Consider the following 23,147-nt stretch of genomic DNA (forward strand, 5'->3'; position numbering starts at 1 on the left):
GAGCTAGCTACTAATACAGTGTCCCACTTTTCAAAATGGTGCACCTACTCCTGCCTCCTCTAATTAATTTGTGAGGCTCGTTAGACTGACAGATTTGGATTGGCCTAAGGTCACCCAGTGAGCTTCTTAACTGTGTAGGGAGTTGAACTTGGGTCTGCTCAGTCACAATGCAACACTAGGTATGTTCTCCCACTGCAAATTCTCCTTCCTCAGTCTTGTAAGACCTACTTGAAACATCCCATTTCCAGGTACAGTGGTACCTTGGTCGTCAAACGGCTTGGCTCCCAAACAAATCGGCTCCCAAACACCGCAAACCTGGAAGTGAGTGTTCTGGTTTGTGAACGTTTTTTGGAAGCCGAAAGTCTGACACAGCTTATATGGCTTCCGATTGAATGCAGGAAGCTCCTGCAGCCAATAGGAAGCAGTGCCTTGGTTTTCGAATGGTTCTGGGAGTCGAATGGTCTCCTGGAATGGATTAAGTTCAACAACCAAGGTACTACTGTACTAGTATGTTTGACTCATTTAGTTCTAGTTCCTGCTTTCCACAATAACAGATACACCATTTACCACTGTGAAGATACTTCCATAGTTTAAATTTTGTGAAAGGGAACTCTCACCAAGCAACTTTCCATCTCCTCTTGGCCTGTGTTGCAGTTGCTGGCTACTATTTCTTGTCCCAGCTTTTGAAGCAGAGAGGTGAATATTATCCCGTTTTCAGACTTTTCTTATAACCCGAACATGTTAGACAATGTGTGAACCAAGTTTTCAATGTCATCTTGGGGAAGTACACTCACAATTTTGATTCATCCATTCAGCGTGAATTTGTGAGAGTGAAGTGTCATTATGTTTTTGTTATACCAATCTTCAAAGCCTATGCACCAGACTCATACAAAATTCCGGTATTTATTTCAGAGTACATTCCATTGAAATCAATGAAACTTACTTACCCAAGTGAATGGGCTTAGGGATTCAGCCTTAATTGCTGCAATAATGATCTCTGAAATAATAATGGCTCTGATAAAGGCCCCTCGTCAACTTAATTTTGCCTACTGTGGCATTTTTAAAGTTTTGTTTGGGGTGGGTGTGTTGGTTCTTATATATCCATCAATACAAATCACTGTTTCATCTCTCTGAGATCTGCCAAAACACACTGCATGTTGCATGCACCATTAGCTGCAATCCACAAAATCAATGACTAATTGCTGTTGACTCAAAATTACACCCATTCTAAACATAGTCCTGTAACAATCAGTAGAATATATATATATATGAGCCAGAAATTGTTCTCATTTAGGATAAATCTTGGCACCTTCAGGATGCTCATTTTTAACTAAAGCTGAACTCAGCAAAGAGAGAAAAAAACGTTCATCAGGGGAAGATAAGGAAAGAAAAGAGGATGTTTAGCTTTGCCCAGATCTCCTCCTATTCACCCACTTAACCCAGAAAATGCCACTGACAATCCCCCATAATAATATTACAAAGGGAATATGGAGTTTTGAATGGCACATTCATTAACATTTAGTTTGGCCCTTGGAATTACAGTGTAAAACTATGTGATGTTGTACCGACAAAGTAAACCTAAAGCCCGAAAGGCAACTTGAATTTTAGTAAAACTGTTCCTGCTTTGCAGTCACTTAAACTTGTGAATTTAATTGGGTGACTGTTACTATGGCTCTTACATTCCTTGGGAGATGATGGTGAATTGGCAGAGGTGAAGGAGCAGTGGAAGCTACTCTCCACACAACCTCCAATATGAACTGGGCCTGCCCTGTGAGCACTTGGATTAGGCAGACCATGCTCCATCTCACATGATCTCCTCTAGGCTTTCCAGTTTGAAGGATTTGGCTTGTGTGAAGGCCACAGTTCAAGCAGAGTCCATCTGTATAGTGGAGAGAATTGATCTACCAAGCTACTGCAGCGCTGTTCTAGCTCAATATATGAACCAAGTGAAGAGTTATAGTAGTCTATGGGTAACCTGTGCTTTGGGTTACTACTCTCTTGTAATCTCATAGTGTTAAATTTGATTAAGTTTTCCCATTAGTGTAAGGACTTCTGTCTGTACAACAGGACTTCATCTCCCTCTTCTCCCCACCCACCCAACCCCCAATCAGCTCTGGAGGGTTGGGGTGTGTGGAAATCCTAGAACAGTCTTGGGGGGGTGGCGCAGGTGTGTACAGGGAGAAGAGAGAGAGGAAGTCTCATTGCACATGTGTGATTCCTTGTCCTAATGGGATAACTTGATTGGACACATATAGCCCACTGTTTTCCCAACAAAAGTTTTGCCCCTCCCCCCCTTAAATCTGGGCTATGCCCATAGTAGGGCATGTGGTCCCCACTACAGCAGAAAGCTGTCCAAATATTTTAATGTGCATACAATTTAACTCCTGCCTAGCTGCGAGCTATAACACATACTGTAGTTTAGAGGCACATACTACACTGTTGAAAATAAATAATATGTCTATCCCACAACCTCCTTGCACTATGGAGAGACAGGGTATAGATTTGCTCTGGCACACAAATTATTATTATTTTCTCTCACTCTTTCAAGATAACCTGTGAGTAGAAGTCATCTGTATGCTAGCCAATGGGAGATCAAGAGAGACCTGAAAGCAGATGCTCTGGGCCAGCAGTTCCTTAGAGGAATTTGCCCACAGAATTTCTTGACCTGCAGGTGTTGAGTGGAGAAGACAGCCAACAGGCATGCAGGGAGGACACAGGTATGAGGCATCCCCCCCCCAAAGCTTGAGACAGATAAGATCCCAGCAAAATATTTATTAATAAGGTGAGAGGAAGCCTTAGAACCCAAATATTGCTGACACAATTTCAATTTGTGCCCATCTCCTTTAAAGGAAAGCAGTAGCTATAAGGCCACATTAAATTTATGTGTGTTCACATTTTATATATATAGCTGTTTGACAGAGTCCAGGCAGCAGGGAAGGTCTCATTAGTAGACCAAAGGCTGCCCATGGAATATGCTCATTAGAGGCTGGAATTCCTCAGACCTCTATCTTCAGGACCAGATTTCATAGTTTGGCTGTCTCCATTCACTGCAAACCAAACGGCAAGAGTTCACCTGGTGGGCTGCTTTGTGAAGCTAACCACCCTTCCGTTACCCTCACATATCCATCCTTCAGAAGTTGTCATGCAGGGATGTCTGAATGCATCTGACAGGCCTGAGCTCCCAAGGATATCTCTATAGGTGAACTGACATACTCAAAACAAAACAACGAAAAAACCACACCACAAGTTCTGAAGTTTAACGGTTACCTGGCAATGAAAAGAAGAAGAACAGACATAATATGCTAGCTTCTCTGCAGCTGACCTCACAGGGAACCTTCTCCTCCCTCCTGTCTGAGAGAAAACACACACCCTAAGACCTGGAGTGCTAAGTCCAATAAAAGAGAAGGAGGAAAAATAAACCTTTTTGACAGTTATAATCCCTTCCTGTGTGTCCTTGTCAGTGATGATATCAAAGACGTCCGATCCATCGCCGGGAGCTATGCTGTACTCAATCTCAGCGTTTTCACCCATATCGGGGTCATTGGCTTTTATTCTGCCAAGCGAACTTCCGAGTGGTGCAGACTCCAGGGAGCTGAACTGATATGTGCCTGGGAAATAAAACAACAACGCAAGAAACTTGTGAGAGGGAGTGTGAGCGTGCACATTCATAGGTGTTTCATCTGCATACATAATTTTAAAATGCCATGAGAAGAAACAGAGAAAGCTCCTCAGTGGCCTGGTGAGTTGAGGAAAGCACCACAAGACAAGAGTTAATCTGAACACAGTGGAAAGGAGTACCTGTCAGAGACAAGGGTGTTTTTTTTCTTGTGGTGGGAAAAGATTATACTGCTTCAAAAGCCTCTTACCGCTACTTTTCTTGCAAATGTTTAAAAATTCAAATGCAAATAGGAACCCTGCCGTGGTTACGGCACTAACTGTCTAGTGCCATTAATGATCTCCACCCCCTATTTTGAAAATTAAATCTAAAAGCAAGAATGGTTTCTTTAGTTTACATAGCCTCAGAAACTGGTGGATCTTGGAAATGGAACTGCCACTGGATTTTGCCTGAAGCAAAATCTGAGGTGGTTTTGGATGGCTCTGTTCAGGCAACACATGTGTTGGACTTTTAAAAAGAAGTCCTCTCTTTTTAATGTAAATAAGCCCAAATTTCTCAGTAGGGTTTGTCACCTTTCTGCTCAAGGATGGGGTAAAGTCAGGTAACATTCAGCTGATCTGTGTGGATATTACATAGTTCAAAGTAAGATCAGCTTTCCAAGCAAGCAGTGGGAAATTCAGTATGCGGGCTCTAATTAGAAACCTGAGCATAGCAGTTTGCTCACTTTTAACGTTGGTTGCCTTCAGAGTTGTAGGGGAAATCTGAGTACATCTGGAAAACTTGCCTAGATCAAATAATCCTTCGTAAAGGTCCAAGTTGTCACTCAGGACTTCTGAGAAAAGCTGAGTGCTCACATACAAAGTGAAGGATGCACAACATCACAGGAGCCCAAAATTTCTTATAGCACAATCCAAACCTTTTGTCCCCAGTGGGTGGGGTTTTGGCACTGCTAATGCACCTTTCCCCAGTAGTGATGTATGGATGTATGATGTATGGAAGTGAGAGCTGGACCACAAAGAAGGCTGATCGCCAAAGAATTGATGCTTTTGAATTATGGTGCTGGAGTAGACTCTTGAGAGTCCCATGGACTGCAAGAAGATCAAACCTATCCATTCTGAAGGAAATCAGCCCTGAGTGCTCACTGGAAGGACAGATCCTGAAGTTGAGGCTCCAATACTTTGGCCACCTCATGAGAAGAGAAGACTCCCTGGAAAAGACCCTGATGTTGGGAAAGATGGAGGGCACAAGGAGAAGGGGACGACAGAGGACGAGATGGTTGGATAGTGTTCTCGAAGCTACCAGCATGAGTTTGACCAAACTGCGGGAGGCAGTGGAAGACAGGAGTGCCTGGTGTGCTCTGGTCCATGGGGTCACGAAGAGTCAAACACGACTAAACAACAACAACAATGCACCTTTACAACTCATGATGGAACGATTGTTTGCAAGCTGGCACAGCGATTGGGCTCTCTGCCATCACTTGACATCGGTGTGCTCAGCTTGGGATCCAATGGATCCCAGGCCAGCTCAGCCTCACCCTGCCTCCAGAAAGCCTGATTTCAAGACCACCCGCTGTTTTCTGGAGTGGGAATCCCACTGATGGCACTGCCACCTACCTGTTTGACAGGCAGTAGGGGAATGCTGTACTAAGGCTTGTGTCACTCTGTTGGTAGTGGCTAGCAGGAGGCTGGTTTAGCTGGCGGAGGGGACAGCACCCAGGGCTGCATTAAGCATATGTGGTGCCAGGGTGCAAAGATACCCCCCCGGTTGCCCATTCCCAGGCATGCAGGAGGGCGGAGTAGGCCGGCTGCCTCAGTGTCTTGCTGGCTCAGTCGGCCCCGAACCCACAGCGCAGAGCCGCCCGCAGTAGAAGAGCCCACCACAGCGCTCCGACTGATCGACAGGTGGGCTCTTCCCCAGACTCAATTCTCAGGCCCTGGATTCGCAGCCTGGTGCCCCTGAAAGCCTGGCACCTGGGTGCCCCGCACCCCTAGCGCCTATGGGTAAGACGGCCCTGACAGCACCTCTGTCCAAGCCACACAGCCCAAGCCTGGCATTGCTCTGCCAGGCTGACATTCTGTGCCCACATATATGGGACCACATTCCATTGGATAATATTGGACATGCTCCTGAATAAGCATGCATAGGCTTTCGCTGTTAAGGGAATGTTTGTTCCTGTATTAACTTCCTTGTATGATCAGGTCCTTAGATTCGGCCCTACTTTGGGCTCTACAGATTTTTGTGCCCCAAGGCACTTAAAAGAACCAGTGTCTTTTCAGTATTTGTCTCTTCCCCATGGAACTCCCTGCTTAAGGAAATCTACCAATGTAACTCATCTCTGGATTAAGAAACTGAACCAGGGTGGGAAGATTTCTGTTTCTTAAAGTCTCGAGTTAGTTGATAATGAATATCTTTGTGCTCCTGTTTATTTTTGCTGTGGCTGATTGGTGATTTGAACTGCATATGGTAATTGGATATTTTAGCTGTTTTAATAATTGAATGGTTTAGAAAGCCTAATTTTATTTTCTAGGAACTATGCTGGAGATGTTCTTTGAACTGAAAGGTGAGCTAAAAATTAAGCGAATGAATATATCATGTCTACTTTGATCAAAAGGCATGGAAACAAAGGGACAATTTCTCTTTCTATTTTGAGTTCTCTTTTCCAATCCAATCTCAGAACTGAGGAGATGCGTCATGTTTCTGACACTGGGAATAAATCAGTCCTGGATGCTACATAGCAATCAGCCGGTTATGCAGGAGTTCAGATGCATGCACAGGGACCTATAAGCCCAGGGTTTTCCTCATTTTCTTTCACGTTCAGGAGGTTGTTTTAGCATATAATATAGAAAGCCTACAATGCAGACAAATAAGCATTTCCCTTCATGGAAGAAAGTGAGAAGCTTCTACACATGTGGACATTGAAGTTTGTAGCCCAGTGCTACAGCAGATGCTTTGTTGATCACCAGGGCTGTCTTAAGCATATCCGGTGCCGTGGTGCAAAGATCCCTCAAGCACACACACACCCGTTTCCCAGAGTTGTCGACGTTTATTAAGGGGGGGGGGGAATCCTCAAGTTGTTGGCCTTTTTTAGGAAAGGCTGCTCCCGCCCTTGCGTTGCTGCCCCGTGCTGCTCGCACGAGGCCAGTTCCAGTGGCGGGATCATGGTGCGAGGCTGGGAAGCCAGGCACGATGGGGAGGCCGGCGGGGGTCTCATCCGGGCAGGGACAGGTGAAGCGAGCTGGGCCGTCCGCATGGCCGCAGCAGAGAAGCGTGCTCACTCAGCCATAGTCTCGCCATCCTTGCTTGGGGAGGAAGGGGGGAGAGAGAGTGTGACTGGGAGGGGATCGGGCAGGGGAAGAAAACCTGGTTCGTGTGAAGGAGTGCAGAGGTGGTGGGGGCAGCTCTGTGCAAGATGGTGGGGAAGGAGGGAGGGGCGCTGCGGGCAGCAGTTGCAGTGTGTAGCCACAAGCGCAGGGATCTTTTGAGGTAGAGTGGATGGGGGGAGCGGCGGTAGAGTCATGTTTATTATACGCAGAGCTTGGGATACAAGCACACACCACACAGCTGAGGAGGTGGTGTGTTGCGGAGCCAGCAGAGAGAGCTCCGGACTGCAGGAAAGCATCCGGAGCCTTCCCGCCTCCGACAAGCGCTGGAGGTGCGCAGGCACCAAGCCCCTGCTTCGCCTCACTTACCTCCCCGCTCTCCCCTCCCCGGACTCTCCCCGGACTCTCCGCCTGGTGCCCTCCACTGCTTGGCACCCTGGCTTGCCTCACCACTATGCCTAGTGGTAAAGACGTCCCTGTTGATCACAACCAACACAATCACCTGTTTCAGAGAAGCTACCAAAAGTGGGATTTGCTGTTTGCAGCCCATCTCAGAGTGCTAGGCGCCTGTTTCATACTAGCTCTGACTACAGAGATGTTCCTGAACACTGTCATATAGGGCAGAGCCATGAAAAAAATGCATTACATTCAGGGCCAGATTTCGGTTTGATGAGGCCCTAAGCTACTGAAGGTAATGGGGCCCTTTATATGTCCAGCTGTCCTTTGTCAACAACAAATTGTCACTGTTTTTGTGTTGAATATATACTATATGGTGATTTATGGACCTAATAGGTATCTAAAGCACATAACAAAATATGTATTTTATCAAAGTAATTGTTGAACTGAAATACAATTAAGAAGTATGCAACCAGTCCATACAGAATGTAGATACCCTATATATAGAAATGAGCAAACCAGTGATATTTTAGGGAGCAGGCTGGCAGGCAGGGCCCATTACTTACATTATAGGGGCCTACACAACACAAAACACTGTTGCTATATGTAGGTTTTATTCTATTTGTTTTTATCTTATATTTTGGAAATGTACATCCAGTTTTTTTGCCTTTAATTTTTTTGGGGGCCCCCAAGAAAGTGGGGCCCTAAGCTATAGCTTGTTTAGCTTAAACGTAAATCCAGCACTGATTACATGAGTACTTGAGGTCTGAAGTACTCTGTGACCTGTCTGTGGGCCACAGTCCTAAAGGTTATGAATGAAGACTTTGGAGTGTCACCAGTGAAGCATTGGTTGATCTTTTCTTTTCAGAACAAACTATGTTGATGAAGTCAAGATCACTTTGTGCAGAGCAAAGTGAGAGACCAAACAATGTGGAACATGCTAGTTCATTGTGCATGTCAGAGGGTCTATTTCTTAGTCCTCCATCATATAAAAGCCCAAACTTCCCTCTATGTACAAAAGGAGAACATGAAGGAGAGGGCTTGACTAACTCCTGAGGATGTTCTAGTTTTCTTTGGGTTTGCGTGTTTATAACTGGGAATATTTATAAGGTTATTTTTATATTAAAATACATATTTTAAAATATACTGTGTCCATGTGCAGTCTGAAGTTATGAGGTTTACAGAGTGGTAGCCATGGTAGCTTGTTGCAGCAGATACAAGAAAGAGTGTTGTGGCACTATATTTATTACAGTATATTTATTATTTCATAAGCTTTCCTGGATCACATTAATTGGTTCTTTTGTGTAGAGACTGGGCTATTTGTCCTATGCAGAATGCTGAAAACTACTGCTGGGAGATAACATATATCACTCTGGAAGATGAACAGGTGAATGAACAACTAATTGTGTGACTGGCACAATACGCAATTAGATAGTGTAATAGTGTTGCCAGAGTAGAAAGAGGGACAGATTTGGCATCTGGGTTTACTGCAGGGTCTGGTCCCAGATCTCTGTTATGTGGCCTGTAGTTGCTGATGAGTGGTTGCTTTGGGATAGTTGTCTGGGGCTTTCTGTAAGTACAGACCTACCACCCAAGGCCTGTGAAATTGAGGTGTCTATTGACTGACGATAGCCTATAGATCACTGATTATGTTTGAGTGGTTTCAGCTGGGAACTATAAATAATGACAAGTGGATTTCTGTCATTTTCTCTTCAAGGTTTGTCCTGTAGTAGTACCAATCTGGCTTGGTTGATCTCCCCACATCAATGGATGAGGGAGGTGCTATGGTTTGATTAATGCCTGATGTAACTTTTTTCTATCTAGTGAGTGTGATGAATCTGAGCTGATGCAATTATATCATAGAGATTGGGTGTAGACAATATATTTTGTAGTGCATGTTCTGGATGCACTTTGGAATCATGTAAATAGGTGTAGCAGACATTTGGTTTCCTATGTATAGTGATACTTACTGGCAAATGTCCATTTTATAATTTTACAGTAGTTTCAAGAAAGTGAACCTGCTGTCTGAATCGGTCAAGGCTCAAGTTGATTGCAGGTTGAAGCTTATTGAAATCTGGGTAGAACCGCTCAAACTGTCTTTGTTGATAAGTCCAGATGATAAAGATGTCATAAATGTGGCAGCTGAAAACTGGCTAAAATGTTTTAAATGGTTCCATTATTATTATTATTATTATTATTGTCGGATTGGTGTTGGTTAAATGTTTAGTTGGAGTTGGTGGTTATTTTAATTTGGGCATAACTGTACACTGTCTGTTGTTGCTGTTGATTTCTATTGATTGATTTGTTTGTTTGTTGCTTGTAAATGATATGTTTTTTTCTTAAAATGTTTGATGTTTGTTGTGTTGTGTTTTTATATATGATATTAGCTTCCTAGAGTAGCTGGGGAAACCCAGCCAGATGGGTGGGATAGATAGATGATAGATAGATAGATGATAGATAGATAGATGATAGATAGATAGATAGATAGATAGATAGATAGATAGATGATAGAGAGAGAGAGAGAGAGAGAGAGAGATGATAGACATAGACATAGACATAGTGTGTTTCAAGGAGAGGAAAGGCTTTAGGAGACAGGCAATGAGAATGGGGTATTCTAAATCAGCCATGAGATGCTGGCATAGTTTGGGTCCATCCAAGAGTGCCCATGGCAGAGCCATTGATCTGAAGATAAATGTTCTCCCTAAATCTGAAATGAAAGTGAGTATCAAGTGGCAAAGTTTGGTAGCTGGAACTCCATCTAGGATGATATTACTGATGGCTTATATCCCATCCTTGTGGAGATATTGGTGTAGTCTAGGGTATTGTGTTCTGGAAGCTTGTCACCGGATTGTCATTTCCTCAGAAAGTTGGTTGTATTCAGAACCAAGCACGAGTACTGGTGGCATATGGCCTTCAAACAGAGTCCGTATATCCAAACGCCCCATCTGTGATGGTACCGGAAGCCTAAACTTATGGGGCACCTAAAGTGCCATGGTTTCTGTAGTTTGGGTAGTAAATAGAAAATGTCTAGTTGAGGCTCCTCAGATGTATGGCTTTTGATTTGCACTTTGGTAGGAAATTCCTTCATCAGATTGTGTAGATCTTTCTGGTATTCCTCCGTGAGATCTGATAATTGGGTCCTGTAAAATGTCATGGTGGAGTTGCCTTGCAGCCTCATGTCTGAAATGTTCACAATGATGACTGCTGCTTCTTTGTCAGCTCTTTTAACTATGATGGCAGTACTATTTTTGAAATTATGCTGTTTGCTGATTACCTCAGCTTGGGCATGGCAGCAAATGCGATCAACATAGAAATCTAATCCGGTTTTATGACCATCTGGGAGGGTCCAGCCACAGCCCTTTTTTATCATGTCAGGTGCAGCAAAGGAATTTCATGATGACTGAAAAACAGTGGGATTTGAAAGGTGTGTTTTTCTACCTGCATTTGCACCAAGAACCTAATTAAACTCATGCTCACACAGTCAATAAACAGAAGCAATACCATGTAATCACAACTTGGTGTTAAGAGCTTGAATTTCAATTGGCAAGAGACTGAAACAGCTCTAAATCAGTGAAGGCAAATACATAGCAGCACAAAAGAAATCTGATAAAATGTCGGTGTAAGAAGGGACACATTTTGAATGTTAAAATAACTGCTTTTTCTTAAAATTAAAGGAAGTAACTTGAGTGCACTATACCAGTCCTGTAAAAGCATCCAACCAAGATTTAGTAAAAGGGGAAAGGGCCCTTTAGGGGGAGATGTGGAGCTGTACCTACAAGTAAGTCAGCATACAAAGTGCCCATTAGCTGCCTTCAGCATACAAAAAACAGGAAGAAGACTTTGGTCTAAAGTCAACAGTGCACACTTTTGAAAGGTAAGGCAACTATGAGCAGAAGAGAAGAAGAGAAGAGAACATAAGAGGTATTGCTCATTAAATATAATTTAAATATGGATTATCAATCCCCGTCGGACCCCTGTTCCTGCTCTCTTAGTCTCACTTCCTCAATAAACTTTACCTCAACTCGCATTTTCAACATCATAATGTCAATGCGAAGGAATAAGGCCCCCGGCCCAGACATGGTCCCGTTGGACCTTTTCCTGACTGATCCTCTTTGGTGGAGCGAACAGCTGTCCTCTGTATTCACCGCTATCTCCTCCGCCCTAGACATCCCCGACTCCTGGAGAGAAGCTATAATAGTTCCAATCTTCAAAGGCGGCCAGCCAAACATCCCTAGGAACTATCGCCCCATCAGTTTATTATCTATCCCGGGGAAAATATTTGCCGCTGTTTTACTGGAGGAACTTCTCTCATGGGTCCAGGAGAGGAACATTCTACCGCTAGAACAGATTGGTTTCCGAAAGTCAGCATCAACCATGGACCACTGCCTAACTCTCTATCACCTTGCCAGTAAATACACTGCACCAAGGCAAGGCCACCTATTTGCCGCTTTCATGGACCTGGAGGCCGCCTTTGATTCTATTCCTAGGCAGAGATTATGGTCCAAACTTGTCCATCTGGGAATTGATCCGCACCTCCTCTCCCTAATTATTTCCCTGTATTCAAACACCACAGCTCGCGTCCAAAGTAGGCCCAACGGCTCCCTCACTACTCCATTTTCAACGGCCAAGGGCGTCCGACAAGGTTGTCTCTTAGCCCCTCTACTGTTTAATCTCTATCTTCATGATGCAATTTCCACTTTGAAGCTAGCATCTAAGTACCCTCCTCACTTAGCAGGCCACCCCGTTGCTTCCCTTTTCTATGCTGATGATGCCGTCATCTTATCCAGAACAGCTGCGGACCTAGCAAATGCAGTTAATGCATTTATCGCCTATTGTAAGGCGGAAGCTCTTAATATTAATTATAAAAAATCGAAAGTCCTCCACTTCACTCGTTCCCGCAAACTCAAGCTGAAGCCACTTAAGATCACAGGTGGCTACTTAGAAAAGGTAAAAGCCTTTAAATACCTAGGCCTAATATTCACTAATAATCTCTCCTGGACCATCCATCTACAATCTGCCTTTCTCGCTGCAACCACGACCTCTAACGCCATTGCCCGATTTTACCACCAGAAGGGCGGCAAACACCTTCCAGCAGCAATTCAAATATTTAATGCCAAAGTTGTCCCTAAATTATTATATGGATGCGAAGTATGGACTACAGCAATATCAGCTAACTTGGATCGCCCTCTTCATATGTTTCTGAGATCTCTTTCCGGCGTCCCGAGATGTGTCTCAGGTGCAGCCCTACGACTCGAATTCGCCCAGCCCTCAATTGTAAAACGAGCATGGAGTCGAGCCATTTCCTATAGCTCCCACCTATTAGCATCGGATGCTCGAATTAGAGGTGGGTTTTCCAATCTGATCCTAAGAGATATTCATAACTCCCCTTGGAAAACTACAATTAACCTCAAACTCCGCTCTCTTCTCAATTTGAATTGTAAAACTGTTCTTAACTCAGAGTATATCAGCCCGGCGGCCCTACCTCCAATCAAAAAGAAACTACAGCAACTTGACTTCTCTAATACAGCTTCCTATGCAAGAGGGCCGTGTTCAGGCCTAGCGCTAGCTATTCCACCCCCTGAAGGGATCCCTCTATATTGCTTCACAATTTCTTCGGAGGCTAAGCGAAGGGCCTTTACCTGTGCCCGTCTCAACTGTTTTCCTACAGCAGTTCTGTCGGGTCGTTATTCCAGAGTTCCCATCGCAAATAGAACATGCACCTGTAATGACACGGCCCTGGAGACTATGGAACATGTAATGCTCTTCTGTCCTAATTGGACAGATGAAAGATCTCGGTTTTTAACCCCTCTCGTGAACAAGCTTCATCTCCCAATCCAGCCTTGGATAGTGTCCCTTTTTTTGCAAGATTCTGATTGTTGGATTTCCGAGATGACAGCTAACTTCCTGCTCAGTGTGATGAAGAGGAAAGCGGCACTAACTTCTTCCTTAACACCACAGCTGCAGTCGATACGCCGCACAATCGAACGAAGTTCCAAGCAGCCTTATTGTACAAGGACAATGGAGTTAGGACAAATCTGAGGAGCTGAAGGACCCTTTAACGGTCCTCCTCCAGCCTCAGCAGTGTGTGTGTGTGTGTGTGTGTGTGTGTGTGTGTGTGTGTTTTCTCTTTAAGTATTTGCCCAGGACGATATCTACTTTTACCTCCCCACCCCCATTTTATGTTGTTATTTTAATGTATATCATGCTATGGCCACACGGCTAATGCAATAAAATTTATGATTATCAAGGTGAGGGAAATTTTCCTTGTTGTAAATAAATTTTCTGGGATAGTGGGGAAATGTGAATTTTTCTAGAGAAAAAGCAAGTAGCAGCCGAGCCTCTCCAGTTTTTAAGGCAACTGTAGTTCTTGTATCTACTTGGTGGCTCCAAATATCTGTTCTCTGTGAATCCACTCTAAGATCACAAGGCATTTCCATCTTTGTCTGTCTGCCTGTCCCTCTCTCTCACACACATATATTATACCTGGGTGCTGCTTTGCTCAGACAGAATGGGAGAAATTATTGCTAGAAGCAGATATGGTTCGTTATTGATCTGAGATGATGAGAGATGCTCTGGCAATCTTCTGTGCTGATTTTGCATTTTTTAGCACATAGACATTTCTTCCAAAATCACTAAAATAAACCCGCAAGGAAACTTTGTTTCAAAAAATTAAATTCTTAGGCAAACAGAGGGAAATTTGAAGAAGGAAATATATGTGAATGCAGAGTGCATTTTCATTTAGGACCTGTCATGTGGTAGAGCATCTGTTTTGCATGCCTGGGGTCCCAGATTAAGTTCTCAGTGTCTCCAGGGAGGAGACACTCTCTGGAATCCTGAATGAATCTCTGCCAGTCATTATAGACTATCTGGACCAATGATCTAATTCAGTATAAGGCAGCTTCCTCTTCTCCTATGTACATCCATCTTAACTTTGTGGGTAACAAAGTGGGTAAATAAGAATAAGAATGGAAGAAGTCATTGGAACTGTAACTTTAGCTCCAAAAAGCTGATTCGCAAATCCCTAATATTGGACCAGTATCAGAATAGCTGGATGTTACAAATTCCTTTGACTTCCACAATTTTCAACTGCTTTATAATGTGGGGGAAGAAGAGTAATGGTGGAATTGACTCTTCTCCCGGATATATGTAATGATGATAGGGGGATGAGTTTCTGGGACGGGTACAAACACATTTTCCAGAATGTGTAAGAAAGCTGTCCTTCCTGAGAGCCTATTATCTGCCACTAACACTCTGATTGTTATTCCAGTTCAGTAACTCCTACCTGACTCTTAATAGCCAATTTCTTGACTCTAAAATAATCCCTACTCCTCTCTTTTCTCAGGTGGAGTAGAATGGGAAGAAGCACAGCTATCCTACTCAGCAACAAAAATACGGTAATTAACACACCTGGATATAGGTCTCTGAGGAAGATGGGCAGTCCACATATAACCCTTGAGATTTATTGTTTGGTGGTCAGTCAAGATTAGAGCCGAGGTCTTTGAAGATGAGCTTGATGAATTATCCCCTGGATCTGTTACATATGTGCAAGTGTGTAGTCATTCGGGGGGAAGGGGGGTAGGCTAGGTGCCTCCTCTGAATGGGTCCACCTGATGCCAGTGCAATACATGCACTTTGCCTAATCCGTATAACTGACAGAGTTCAAGTCAAGTGGAAGATGATGCTCTTTCTCTTATGTCTTGCCATTGCTGGCATGCTCAAAGAGGACAGGTGAACAAGCAACGCTAGGAAGGAGGAGAAGGTGAAGGGGCTCAAGGGCTCAGTGGTATTGTATGTGCTTTGCATGCAGAAGATTCCAGGTCCAATCTCTGGCAGCTCCAGATTTCACTGGGAATGTGCCCTGTCTGAAACCATGGAGAGCCATTGCCAATCAGTGTCGACAATACTCATTTGGATGGACCAAAAAAGTCACCTTGGGTCATGGCCACACCATACACTGCAACACAGGAAGCTGACTTATACCAAGAGCACACCATCACTTTAAAGCAACCTTATGTCCCTTTAACTGACACACATTCTCCCAAAGAATCCTGGGAAGTGTAGTTTGTTAAGGGTGCAGGAACTCTGCAAGTGGTCTCCTGACAACTCTTGGAACCCTTAACAAACTAAACTTCCCAGGATTCTTTGCAAAAAGCCATGACTGTTAGAGTGATTTAACAGTGCTTTAAAGGTGTGTGTGTGTGTGTGTGTGTGTGTGAGACCTTGGTATAAGGCACCTTCCTATCTTGCTATGATCCCTGCCCATCGAAGGTGATGTAGGCCACTGTAGTGCCCAACGCTGTCTATTTCTGACACTGGCCCTGACCTCACAGATGGAACACAAATAAAGCCTGAGCTGGAGGATACAGTGGTACCTTGGGATGCAAACGGGATCCGTTCCGGAGCCCCGTTCGCATCCCGAACAGAACGTAAGACACGATAGCGCGTCTGCATGTGCGCAGTCGCATTTTGCCACTTCCGTGCATGCGCGTGATGTCATTTTGACCATCTGCGCATGCACAAGTGGCAAAACCCGGAAGTTACAGGCTCCATTACTTCCGGGCCGCTGCAGAGCACAACCCGAAAGCGCTCAACCTGAAGCGTATTTATCCCGAGGTATGACTGTACACTCAAAATCCAGTCAGCCACCCTCCTTTCAGAAAATAATCTTTAGTACAGGGTGATGTAGACAAATAAGTGGCAGCAGGAGGGTATGCTTCTCTTTCTCCACCCACAGTATTTCTTCTACAAATCCTTCCCTTGAGTCACTTCTCTTTGTGCAGTGTATTTAACATGGTTATAGATGCTTCAGGTTACATACGCTTCAGGTTACAGACTCCGCTAACCCAGAAATAGTACCTCGGGTTAAGAACTTTGCTTCAGGATGAGAACAAAAATCGTGCTCCAGCGGTGCAGCAGCAGCAGGAGGCCCCATTGGCTAAAGTGGTGCTTCAGGTTAAGAACAGTTTCAGGTTAAGAACGGACCTCCGGAACGAATTAAGTACGTAACCCGAGGTACCACTGTATGTATCTGAATATGCACGAGAACCTGGAACCTCTTGGTAGGGACAGCAATTTGTGGGGAGGGGTGTGTGCCTTGCAATAGTAACGCTGGGCATGAAAATGTTGAAAACACTTATTTTCAATCTCCACTCTAAATTAGCTCTTTCCAAGGTGGTTTTTCCACAAACAAAGCAGCTGTCAGGATATGAAAACTGAGTTTTCATATAGTGGAACAACTTTATGATGACATGAGCCTTCGTGAGTCAAACCCCTCTTTGTCGGGTGCACAAAAGCTTATGCCACAATACGTTTGTTGACTCTTAGTGATTTGATATGCCAGTGAATAAAGGGCACACTTACTTGTTATTTGAGGCTGTAACTAAAATAATCTAAGACCTTAAAAAGAAGGCACACCAATCTCCATAGGCTCTTATTTCTTTTGTGCTCACAAAGAAGCGACGGGGAAGAGTAAAAGCTAAAAAAAAACACAACCCCAACAGCAGCTTTGATATCAAAGCTTCTTTATGGGTACCTTCTAATATGTACTCTTTATGAGACTGTCACTGAGTGACATACACTACAGCAAAATATATGTGATACTAGCCTACTTTGGGTTCGCCAACTTCAGTATGATTAATTACTCTATCACACCCTTGCATTTTAAGCAGACCTCTGAGCTAAGTCATGAGGAGAAGTGAATACATATATTTTATAAGCATGATAAAAAAGTGAACAAAACCATAAATAGTAGAAAGCAGAGAGCGGCCAATAGGTTACAAAGTTTTAATTTAGTTGGGCTTTGTGGTTTTTGAGGAGCACAGGGGTGGGGTACAAAAGGTAAAAGGTAAAGGACCCCTGGACTGTTAAGTCCAGCCAAAGGCGACCATGGGGTTGCGGCACTCATCTCGCTTTCAGGCCGAGGGAGCCGGCGTTTGTCCACAGGCAGCTTTCTGGGTCATGTGGCCAACAGGACTAAACACCGTGATGGAAACCAGAGTGCACAGAAACTCTGTTTACCTTCCCACCACAGCGGTACCTATTTATCTACTTGCACTGGTATGCTTTCGAACTGCTAGCTTGGCAGAAGGTGGGACAGAGCAACAGGAGCTCAGCTCACTCTGTCGTGCGGATTTGAACCACTGACCTTCCGATCAGCCTAACAACACTCTCTATGGCTCCATTTGTGAGAATAAGTGCCTGAAAAGGAGAGCTGTTTTGATTTGCATTGCTGCATCATCCACGTGTGTGTATGAGCACATGTGTTGCAGCATGTGCTGCAATGATCAGGCACATCATGCCGGTTGCAGCTCCTGGGTGTAAAGTTTTGAGAACACCCCCTTTGTCACAGCACGACCATCAAGTGCTGTGCAGTTTGTGAACCAAGTAGGATGGAGAAGGACAGTGGCGGCTATTTAGTTATGTGACTGTGGGATGTGACCTAGATTGTGCGCAAGTTAGATTCCCAGCAAGCAGAATGCAACACTTTGCCCATGTAAGGTGGCCTGTCAGTGGCTAAAAGTCCTGGACATTACTGGACATTTGGCAGGTCAAAATATATTGGAGTTGCTGCATTCTGTTTCGTGGTTTATGAGCTGTGCAGAATCAGGCTCAAAGCTATCACCTGACTCTTCAGGGCCCTGTGTACCTGAAGGAGTGTCTTCTCCTACATTGTCCAGTCTGGACGCTGAGGTCCAGTTCCAAGGGCTTTCTACAAATTCCCTCACTGTGAGATGTGAAGCTACAAGGAGCCAGGCAAAGGGCCTTCTTGGTAGTGGTTCAAAGTGTTGGTGCTGATCTTTAAAGCCCTAAATGGCCTTGGCCCAGTATACCTGAAGGAGCGTCTCCACCCCCATCGTTCAGCCCGGACACTCTGAGGGCCTTCTGGTGGTTCCCTCACTGAGAGAAGCAAGGTTACAGGGAACCAGGCAAAGGGCCTTCTTCGTAGTGGCACCCGCCCTGTGGAACGCCCTCCCACCAGATGTCAAACAGATAAACAACTATTTGACTTTTAGAAGACATCTGAGGGCAGCCCTGTTCAGGGAAGTTTTTAACGGTTGACGTTCTATTGTGTTTTTAATATTTTGTTGGAAGCTGCTCAGAGTCACTGGGGAAACCCAGTCAGATGGGCGGCATGTAAATGATGGTGCTGTTTATAATTCTACAAGCAGCAAAGCTTTGTGTACCTCTAGCATTTGTTGGTTTGTTTGTTTTTGCTTGTAGACCTAACACTATTATGGGAGTTAACTTTGTTTATTTCCTTTGGAAATATTATATATGTATGTATGTATGTATGTATGTATGTATGTATGTATGTATGTATGTTCCTGTGTGACCTTAAATAGCTGCAACACCAGAAGTGCATCTGCATTTACGTCCCCAGATGGTGAAACTTGAACTACAGAGTTTAAAGAGGCTTTTTGAACACATCTGAAGTATTAAATGGTTCATACTCTGGGGGAATCGAGGTGGATTGTCATTGACGTCGGTCAGCGTGATGTTCACCGTTGTGGTTCCTGATAATCCGCCCATCTGGCCTCCCATGTCTTTTGCCTGGATGACCACTTGGTACTGCTCTCGGTTTTCTCGGCTCATATCGGGCAAAGCAGTCTTGATGATGCCTTATAGGGAAGAGAAGAGGGGGAGGAAATATGAGATTGAAGGTGGGAGTAGGTCGAAGGAGAGTATTAAAATGGATTTGTGTCAGATATGCTGTGCCAGTTAATCCACAGTAAATAAACAAAATTGAAGGTGTATGCACTGAAATAAGGCTTTCAGTCCATGACTAGTTTAATGTCACAGCAAGAAAAGAGAGAAACAAGAAGCTCCCATTACTCAGTGTTTTTAAATTGGCACTAAATCAATGTAATTATCCTTCTGGGGGGAAAAACCAAAAATGGTTACATCTGTCATAATGAAAGCTTTCTGAAAACAACAACAACTTTGACTGGTGGTTATTTTTCCATTTAGGATGAAAGGCTGCAATGAACAGAAGTTTGCAGCCCTCTCCAAAATCATGGCAGGGACTGAAACTATACATGCAGCTGAATATGGTGGAGGAATAATAATAAACAGTGCTTTTTTCTGGGGGGACGCAGGGGTACCCCTAAACATTTTGTGAATCTAAGTTTGGCCTCACTTAGGGGCAGTATTTCAATATGAGCAGGAAAATGACAGTACCCCCTAAACTTTTTTTTTTAAGCACTAACAACAACAACAGTTCAGACTATAGCTAAGGAGGGACCACATTTTAAAAATATATATATATAAATGCATGTAAATAGGAAATGCACACATCAAGGAAAAGGATGTGCTAAGCTTTTGTTTGTTTGTTTGCTGTGCCACTTTCCTACACACAAATTAGGGTCACAGCCATGCCATATTGTTACACCAGCGGAGGGGCAGCAATCCAAACCAGTACCTACCAACTACAGTCTGAAGCAATACCGTTCACTCTTCCACTCTTCAAGCCATTTTGCTGTACTTTGTCATTTTTCAGTACGTATGGGAAGACCTAACCAGAGGAAATATTCCACGACCCCAAAAGATGGCTGCCTAACCTTGATGGTTCTTGGAACAACAGCCAGGATGGAATGAGAAGGTGAGGTTTGGGGTGGTAGGGAAACAGCATGCAGCTTCCTTCATATCAATGCACCCATTATCAATTTCATCATTTCTGCGCTGATTGGGCTCTGTGCAATTTAGAAATCACAGGGCATTTTCCCTCCTTCCTCTTTTTTTTCTTTTCTTTCAAATTGTATGGTTTCTGAAAGTGGGTCATGATTTTTTATTGAGCTGGCTCAGAAGGTTCCATTCCCTGCCTCTTGCTCTCATTTTGCATCAGCTATTCCAAAATATCACACAGCCGGTGCAGCATCCAGCAGCTGTGGCTTGGCATTTGCCACGCTCATGTAAATGATATGCAAATGAAGCCAGACAACCAGGTTTACGAATCAGCTGTCCTTCTATAGTTGACAGTGTGGCTGCAGTATGGCTTTGTCACAGAGCCAGCTAAAGAAGAGGATACACACTCGGCATTTGATGGGGGCTTGAAATCAGCAAATGTCCCTCCAACCAAAAAGCATTCTTGTTGCCATTTTGTGCGACACACACAAGAAGAGACATTATGAGGAAATTTGCTGTTTGTTCAACCTGTCTCTTCCACGTCTTGTCCAAGGACCCCTGTGCCCCCGCAAAGATGGAGTCAGCAGTAACTTCTCCAACCAAAGAATGCCCGTTTACCTGGTCCAATGGTGGGCGGCACTTGCCACCCAGCATGGTGGCTCCTGTCTTCCCTCAGAGCCACATCATGTTGGTTTTGGCTGTTGGCCCCTTCCCCTGACGTCCACGAGTTCCCACCAAGCCCTGGTTTGAATTGTGCCAATCCACGGTGGCTTGGGGGGAGAGGCGAGGCCAGGGATAGGCCCTCGCTGCTGAGGTTTCCACTCTGGTCCACTCCCAGGGCTTAAATTCGGGCCAGTGCTGCTCTTTTTGTTCAGTTTACCTCTTCCAGGTTACTAGGGGCCACAGAGTATGCCTTGTCCAAGGACCCCTCTGCCCTCCAAAAAAGGTGGAGTCAGCAGTAACTGCTCCAACCAAATAACGGATGAACATGAATAGTACAGTCATACCTTGGGTTGAAGTAGCTTTGGGTTGAGCGTTTTCGGGTTGCACTCTGCAGCGACCCGGAAGTAACAGAATGCGTTACTTCTGGGTTTCACCGCTCGCACATGCGCAAATGCTTAAAATGACGTTACGTGCATGCGTGGAAGTGGTGAATCGCAACACACACACAGACACACAGACACAGGCTGCATTCGCTTCAGGATGCGAACGGGGCTCTGGAACGGATCCCGTTTGCATCCAGAGGTACCACTGTATATGAATATATCAATGAAAAACCTTTGAAAAAAACACAAAAGAAAACTGGGTGAAAATATAAAAAAGACATACTAAAAGGACTGACAACAGCTCCAGATAATTAGAATAAAGCAGAGCTGGCATAAATAAAAGGAAGCCAAGTCAATAGACATTTTCACCTGTTTCTGGATCCACTGCGAAGTATGGCTGGCCCTGGAGGATGCTGTAAACAACTTTGGCACTGTTGCCATAGTTAGCATCATCAGCATCTGTAGCTGTCACTTGGATAACAGAAGTACCTGAAATAAGGAGCAAAAGAGCAACAATGGGGTGGTGAAAATCCACAATATGAAATGAGGTTATGTATATTGGGCATAGCACTCAACTGGGAAGACCCAGGTACAAATTCCTGCTCCGTGGCAAAATCCACTGAGTGCTTTAGTCCAATCACCTACCTGTGAGGATGAAATAGGGTGAAACCCCATGCAAGCTGCTTCGAGCACCTTGAAGCACATGTAGGATACATAAAAACACAATTTAAAAGGTATTATTTTACTCATCAGAAGTGAGATAATTAGACAGAATTTAGTTCTTGGCTCCAGCTGGACATCAGTCTGGGCTAACCGAAATAAACCAGAATCATGTTGTTTCAGGTCTTCTAAGGACACCTTTGTGACACCAGAGGCCTGTAGGCCCTACCTTGTCCTGCCTAGAAGCAGCCAAAAGGATGCTAGTCAATGCTGCAGATTCAAAAAATTAACAAGGAAACAATCAAGAGGCTGCAATTTAGTCAGTAAAGTCAGTTGGAAAGGAAACACTGATCTCGCCCTGAAGTACTAGGAGAGGGATTTAAACAAATCATTAAAACATCACTGAATAGAAAAACTGGTATGACAAGAGATCACACACACTCAGCACAGCAGGCAACTGAGGAAATATTAAGAAATCAGGTGTGAGAGAAAAAGAGAATATAGAATAATAAGAGGTCTAGGAGAGGAGAAGGGAAAGGCGGAGAAAAGTGACAGAAGCCAATGAAAGTGTCAGCCTATCTTTGAGTTGGGCTTGGCAATCACGCCAATGAACTTCGTTCTAATATTATTCAATCAAGTTATATACCCCCACCTTTCCTTCACATAGGAAACTCAAGGTGACTAATAGCATCGGCAGAATAATTAAATCACAGTAATATCAGATCCTCCAATTGTCCCTAATTTCCAGGGGCAGGCCTGGATTTACAGAAGCCGTCCCAGTTTCTGATTTAATCCTGGAATGTCCCGCTTTTCCTTAGGTTGTCCCTACTTTCATCGGAGAATTGTTGGAGGGTATGGAATAAGACGTCCCCATGGCTTTTTTTCAGCCAGTATTCACCTCTTAGGTGGGCGCCATTGCCATTCTAAGAAAATGTCGGAGGTGTTCGTGGTGAGTTGCGGTACTTCTTTTTTCTAGAAAAATAGCATTGGACAGCCCTATTTTCATCAGAGAAATGTTGGAGGGTATGTCATTTCTCAAGAGCAGTAATATTGATTGTAATTACTAAGTGGCACTGTGTAGGAAGGCTTGACTGAGCAGGGAAATAAAGTTCCACAGTCATCCCACCCATAGACTTCATAGTTAGACTCACCCACAAGGCTCAACTTCACCCACTGAGCTGCTGAGGTTTTTTTCTCCCTCCCCTGAGGCAGGAGTGCCTATAGAAATTAATGAAGAAATCCAGGATTTTAGCTGAGTTCTGATAGGGCTGTTTAGCACACTTCTCCTTCAAAACCAAAGTTAGCAGTAAAGACATGAATTCATACTTTTTAAAAAATTGGGTCTTATTTCAAATGGATAAAAGGGTGTGGGTTTTTGCAGGGAGGGGTTGCTTTGAAAAGATATAAATGTGCACGGCATCTACATGCAAGTAAATGGAGTGCAAGCCTTCTGCATGTGAAGGAGCCCCGGATTTGAACTGAGAAAGG

At 44.2% G+C, this 23,147-nt stretch overlaps 1 protein-coding gene and 1 long non-coding RNA gene across 2 annotated transcripts in view; one reads left to right on the top strand and one right to left on the bottom strand.

The window, feature by feature from the left end:
* Positions 1–23,147, bottom strand: part of CDH9 (cadherin 9) — a 141,088-nt gene that overhangs the window by 20,542 nt on the left and 97,399 nt on the right. Inside the window, exons 4-6 of the mRNA XM_082234345.1 lie at positions 21,369–21,488; positions 18,783–18,950; positions 3,421–3,608 (exon numbers count right to left, since the gene is read on the bottom strand). Coding sequence (XP_082090471.1) covers positions 3,421–3,608; positions 18,783–18,950; positions 21,369–21,488 — 476 coding nt within the window. The remainder of the gene's footprint in view (positions 1–3,420; positions 3,609–18,782; positions 18,951–21,368; positions 21,489–23,147) is intronic.
* On the top strand, positions 68–14,869 carry LOC309538960. Its single transcript, XR_014222552.1, has 3 exons — positions 68–2,717; positions 6,144–6,176; positions 14,675–14,869. It is a non-coding gene; the product is annotated as an uncharacterized lncRNA (long non-coding RNA).

The sequence above is a fragment of the Podarcis vaucheri genome, assembly GCF_965113315.1.
Source record: "Podarcis vaucheri genome assembly, chromosome: 8".
Classification (NCBI taxonomy): Eukaryota; Metazoa; Chordata; class Lepidosauria; order Squamata; family Lacertidae; genus Podarcis; species Podarcis vaucheri.